The 6,116-nt window shown below is 62.1% G+C and overlaps 1 protein-coding gene across 1 annotated transcript in view; it reads left to right on the top strand.

Moving 5' to 3' along the window:
• Fgd5 (FYVE, RhoGEF and PH domain containing 5) overlaps nt 1-6,116 on the top strand; it is a 60,901-nt gene that overhangs the window by 935 nt on the left and 53,850 nt on the right. Inside the window, exon 2 of the mRNA XM_048786966.1 lies at nt 53-2,784. Coding sequence (XP_048642923.1) covers nt 53-2,784 — 2,732 coding nt within the window. The remainder of the gene's footprint in view (nt 1-52; nt 2,785-6,116) is intronic.

Below are 6,116 nucleotides of genomic sequence, written 5' to 3'. Positions count from 1 at the left end.
ATCTGCCACCAGGGAGACTCGATGGAGTTTCCCAGGGGGGATCCATCTTCAGGGTCCCCTGGAACCTGGAGGAGCACTTCTGGGTTCCATTGAGCCAATTCTCGACGGCAGGCGAGATAATTCTAATTTTCTTTCTTTCTTTTTTCTTTTTTTTGTTTTTTTCTGCTCAAATTCTTCAGACTCGCCCAAGCCACCGGTCGCCCCCAAGCCCAGGACCAGCAGCCCTCGCGTCCCCGGGGTGGCGCCCCCGCTGGCCGCCTCGCCCCACCTGCGCCTGCGCAGTCCGCACCGCGCGCCCCGGGGTCCCAAGCCCCCGATCGCCCCCAAGCCCAGGCTGGCCGACCCCGGCGACTGCAGGCCTGGCGTGTGCGTCGGCGACAGCGTCACCAAATGCCGCAACGGGCGGCTGCTCTGCGTGGACCCGGGGCTGGACCAAGGGCGCGAGTCCGAGACGGACGAGGATGACATCGAGGTCCCCAGGGCGGTGGCGAGGGACATGGAGAATGTGGCCCCCGAGGAGCCTCCCGGTGACCCTGGGGACGAGGAGCAGGAGGACGGAGGCCAGGACACAGGCGCTGGTGAGGACCCGGCCGAAGGGACACCCAGCGGAGAGGGCGAGGGACACGCAGGGGACATCCCTGAAAACGGGGAGGAGGACTGTGAGGACGCGCCGGGGACCGAGGAGCAGGGCTCCACCAGCGAGGAGGAGGAAAAGCGGGTGAAGGTGCACAACGCCTACAACCTGGGGGCCCGGGGGCCCTGGGACACGGGCGACATCTCCGAGGACGAGATCATTCTCACGCACGTGGACGCAGAGGCCCCCGAGGTCCCCTGCGAGGAGCCCGAGGCTCCCGGGGAGGAGGAGGCGCAGGAGGACGGTGAGGAGGACCCCTTCGGAGCTGAACCTGGGGGACTCCACGAAGTCGGGGACCCCGACGGGGCGGCCCAGGACACGGGGCAGGACGCTGCAGATGACAGCGAGGAAACCCGGGAGGGTGAGGAGCTGGGCACGGCCATCCAGGGGACTGAGACCGCCACCGACAGCCTGGAGACCCCTGAGGGACACGAGGAGCAGGAGGAGGACGGCGAAGTGGAGGAGGAGGGCGAGGGCGGCCCAGACGGCAGGGACCAGGAGGACCCGGGGGACCAGGAGGAAGCACCCGACCAGGGAGAAAGGGCGGCCGAGGAAGGGCCCCTGGAAGGGGAGGACCCCGCACTGGACGAGCCCATGGAGCCCCCCATGCAGGACGAGGCGACCGAGGACAGCTGCCAGATCGTCCCTTTCGAGAGCGACAGCCTGGACGACTTTGTGACATCGCTCACAGGAAGCCCCTACGCCTTTCTGCCCACCGAGAGCACGTCCTTCTGCAGTGACAGCTATTCCCAGGTCCCTGAACCGGGGCAGGAACCCGGAACCGAGGGGCAGTGCGCGGAGGACGCCCCCCAGCTGCCGGGGGACGCTGGGGAGGGACCCTCGATCCCCGACGTGGTGGTCGTGCCAGAGGACGAGGACGCCCCCGACGACTCGCTCAGCAACCCCTACGTGGTGGCCGTGGGCCTGCCCAGCCCGGGCGACCCTGGAGGAGGAGGACAGTCGGAGACACCGGCCACCCCCGACGGGACGAGCGGCCCCGACGGCACCGAAGAGATGAGCTCTGCAGCCGAGGGCAGCCTGGTCCCCTCGGACAGGAAGGGCCTGGCCACCCGGGCGCGTCCCCACTCTGGGAAGGTGGCTGGATATGTCCCAGAAACGGTCCTAGAAGAAGCGGGGCCAGAGGCCGGTCCCCCGGGCTCGGGCACCGCAGGGGCCGCGGAGGAAGCGCACACGCCCCTGGACGGGAGGCCCCCCGAGGGCAGCCGGGCCCTGCCCGCCAAGCCCAGGGCCTTCACGCTGTACCCGCGCTCCTTCTCGGTGGAGGGCCGAGAGGTCCCCGTGGGCCTGTTCCGCGAGCCCGACGGCCCGGGGCTGGACGACCTCAGGATCCAGAGCAAGGACGACACCCTGTCCCTGCCCTGCGTCATCGGCTCCTCGGGGAGCTTCTCGCAGAGGAACCACCTGCCGTCGAGTGGCACGTCGACGCCGTCCTCCGTGGTGGACATCCCGCCCCCGTTCGACCTGGCCTGCATCACCAAGAGGCCCATCACCAAGAGCTCGCCCTCGCTGCTGCTGGACAGCGAGTCCCCCGACAAGGCCACCAAGAAGAAGAAGTCGTCCTTCAAGCGCTTCCTGGCTCTGACCTTCAAAAAGAAGTCAGAGAGCAAAGGGCACGGGGACCTCAGCGTGTCCTCGTCCAGGTCCTCCTCCGAGTCCAGCTACCACGGCCCCCCCAGGCTCCTGGACCTGGACCGCAGAAGCTTCGGGAACTCGCCGCAGCTCAAGTCCCGGGCGGGGAAGCTGCGCGCCTCCGAGTCCCCCTCGTCCCTCATCTTCTACCGGGACGGCAAGAGGAAGGGCATCCCCCCGAGCAGGACCGTGTCCAGGGTGGAGTCCTTCGAAGACCGCTCGCGGCCGCCCTTCCTGCCCTTGCCGCTGACCAAGCCTCGCTCCATTTCCTTCCCCAACGCCGACACGTCGGACTACGAGAACATTCCAGCCGGGAACTCGGACTACGAGAACATCCAGATCCCGCCCCGCAGGCCCGCCAGGGCCGGCACCTTCACCAAGCTGTTCGAGGAGCAGAGCCGGGCCCTGTCCACCGCCAACGAGAACGACGGCTACGTGGACATGAGCAGCTTCAACGCCTTCGAGAACAGGCAGCAGAGCGCCGAGCAGGAGGCAGAGAGGTACCGGGACTTAGGCTTCTTTTCTTGTGTGGGAAATGGAACCATCTGACGGGCAGCTGGGGGACAGAGGGCCAGCGGGGACTTGCTTTATGGCCTCTTTCTAGCTGTGTGACGTGGAATGAGTGTCTTGACCTCTCTGAGCCTCCTCAGTTACTTTACCTGTGAAATGGGAGCCACGTGGTCTCCCCTGGGAGGGTTTGAGATGCGAGTCTTTTCTATGTCAGGGTTTTTTGTTTGTTTGTTTGTTTTTTTAAAGAGAGAGACAGAGAGAGAGAGAGAGAGAGAGAGAGAGAGAGAGAAATTTAATATTTATTTTTTAGTTTTCGGCGGACACAACATCTTTCTTTGTATGTGGTGCTGAGGATCGAACCTGGGCCGCACGCATGCCAGGCGAGCGCGCTGCCACTTGAGCCGCATCCCCAGCCCAATGTCAGGGTGTTTTTTATATAAAATGCCAAATATGGTAAAGATGTGATTATTTGGGCATTTCTCAAATCCTGGGTAGAGGGCTTTCTTAGTGCTCTCTGGGAAAGTGACTCAGATAGAAGGTTCAGGAATCTCGCCAGCTATCTGTCACCACCGGGAAAGTACCCTGCGTTGAGATGGAGACCTTTTTATGGTGCAGACACCCCCTGCCATTCAACGGGGCACCGGAGAACACAATCTGACTTGTTTAAAGAGCTGGTCGTGCCCTGAGCTACATTTCTGAATGGAAGTCTCTAGTGTTTGGAACCCTGTTGAACAAGACTGGGGTTTCCTGACCCCACCTCCCCCAGACTGACTCAATGCCTTCTATTGATCATCCCCAGCTGGGGTCACCAAATCCGGCTGCCCCTGGTGCGCGGGGTGCACCTCCAGTTCACCCTCTATCACTTACGCTCTATGGGGGTCACCCAGTCTGAATCAACGAAAAGCCCCCAGGGTCGTGATTTGAGAAGGATTCTCTGCTCCCTCCCCCTGCCCTGCGGGAACAGAAAGGGATCCTTATTAGGACTCAAGTTTTTTTTTGGAATTTGCAGTGAATTTCGCAAAGGGTGGCCAGGTCTGGTTGTGCAGGTTGTGTACTGCACAACCCCAGGGGCAACTCCTTTAGCTTTGAGCCCATATGGCGTGCCCCTTGGGGTTGCTTGTCATATGCCAAGGCCCTATTGCCTTGTCCTGTAGTCCCCTCACCCCTCCAAAAAAATTTAAACAAAGCCCCTTCATAATAAGGGAATAAAATATCCCAGAAAAATGACAAATCCCCAAACCTTGACTGACTGGTACTGGTCGGTGGCTTTGCTGGCATCTGCTCACAGGTGACACTGCAGCCTGGGGCCTCAGTGGAGTGTCCCAAACTGTCAGATCCTGACTTTCAAAAGCAGGGTTGCATCACTTCATGCTGGAGGCCAGAGTGACAGGGGTAAATCTCCTGTGCAGAAGCCACATCCTCCTGGGCCTCCATCATCAGTGAATCTCCTTCTGCCTCCGGCCTCAGGCACCCAGAAGGGAGTTCCCAGGAAAGTCCCCACCTGGGGCCCAGCAGGTCTCTGCAGGCGACGTTTGATTGACAGGTGTGGGGGCGGGGCCACCTCTCCACCTGAACGGGCGCTTTGAGGTGGTCAGGGGCTGGGGTGCAGCTGAGCAGCCAGGGTCCGGGTGGGGTCCCCTGTCCTCAGACACACCTGGCCTCAGTGTGAGCGACAGGCAGAAGCCAAAACAGGTAGCCAGAGGGCGGGGCCTCGGGTCTTTGCTAAACTAGAGAGGCCTTGAGGTCATTCTGGTGCTACCCAGAGGCCTTCTCCTCTTGGCACCCCCTGAAGGGTTCAGAAAGATGGAGAAGGGAGTAAGTCTCGTGCTGTGATCCGTGGTCACTGAAACCCGAGTCCTTTTCCCATTCAATGTGTCGGGCACAGAGGAGCTGGGTGCAGTAGCGCAGGCTTGTGATCCCAGCAGCTCCGGAGGCTGAGGCAGGAGGATCGCAAGTTGGAGGCCAGCCTCAGCAAAAGTGAGGCCTTAAGCAACTCAGGGAGACCCTGTGTCTAAATAAAACACAAAACAGGGCTGGGGACGGGGCTCAGGGACCGAGTGCCCCTGACTTCGATCCCCAATTCACAAAACAAAACCAAAATTGTTTTTGCAGAGATCTAGTCCCGCAGCCCTGCCTTCCAGATGGGTCCTGTGTCCACGGCCATCAGAACGTGGTCGTGGAGGGGGGAGCCCGGACTTTTGTCTGAAGAGCCCCCTGGACCCCGATAGTTGGCCACACAGTAGGCGCTTAATAAGGGAATGTGCCGTTGCAGGTTCGAGGTCCACCCGGACCCTCGGGCTCTCAGCCCCGGTGTGGGGTGGCTGGCCGAGGTGCTCGCTCAGAGTCATCAAGGGCCTATTTTTGGCCAAACACCACACAGACCAGCTTGTCCCACGTGTCCCCTTGATGTCCCCGTCCCTGTCAGTTTTGTTTCTTGCCTGATGTGGCATCTAGGTGACTCCCCAGCCGAGGGCCCCCACCGTGGCCTACTGTGGACTCCTTCAGACTGACCGGGAGGTCACAGCGTCTCTCTGTGGGTGACCCAGACCCCGTGTCCCCGTGTCCCTATATGGCCGTGCGGGCGTCCCCTCCTCCCTCGCCGCCCACAGATGTGGACGGTTCTTTCCTTGTTTTCTGTCTGTGTTTTGGGGGTGCTGGGGGAGCCCCAGGCCGTGCACACGTGGGCAAGTGCTGGTCCCCTGAGCCCAGCCCCAGCCCGAGGGCTGTCCCCGCGCACTGAGAGTGGCCTTGTGTGTTGCTGTGTGTGTCACGGTGGCTCGGCACAAGGGCTTCGGTGACAAGACACCTGGGTTTCAGCTGCTGGCCTGGGGCAGGTCACTGAGCCCTCTGTGCCTTGGTGGCTTCTGTGACAGAGAGTGGGGGTCACCAGCCTTGGTGTGGGGGGTAAAGGGACCGTGAGCGTTCTTAGGTGACAAGGTCCAGGTCACCTGCTGCTGGACGCAGGCTTTGGACTGGATCTGAGTAGCATCTAGGAGGGCGAAGCCGGTCCCTTGTGCCCTGCGCGTGTCTGTCCGTCTGTCCGTGCATCCATCCATCCGTCTGTCCGTCCGTCCCTCCCACACCCCCGCTCATGCCCACTCTGCCTGCTGTGGCTAGGAGTCGGGAGACCTCGTCACCCGTGGAAACGGGGTCACAAACTTGGGGGTGTCAGCCACACACCAGTGGGGACTGGGATCTGTTGTCCCCAGGTCCCCGTGGGATGGCTTCAGGGCCACAGACGGCCACCAGGGCCCTGCTGCCTCGGGTGACCCGCCTCCTGCAGCGGGGTGGCCGGCCGAGGGCGCTGGGTCCGCGTCGTCTG

This window comes from Marmota marmota, unplaced genomic scaffold (genome assembly GCF_001458135.2).
Source record: "Marmota marmota marmota unplaced genomic scaffold, marMar, whole genome shotgun sequence".
NCBI classification, from domain to species: domain Eukaryota; kingdom Metazoa; phylum Chordata; class Mammalia; order Rodentia; family Sciuridae; genus Marmota; species Marmota marmota.
Note: the sequence above shows the minus strand (reverse complement) of the source record. Positions and strands in the feature narration are given on the sequence as shown.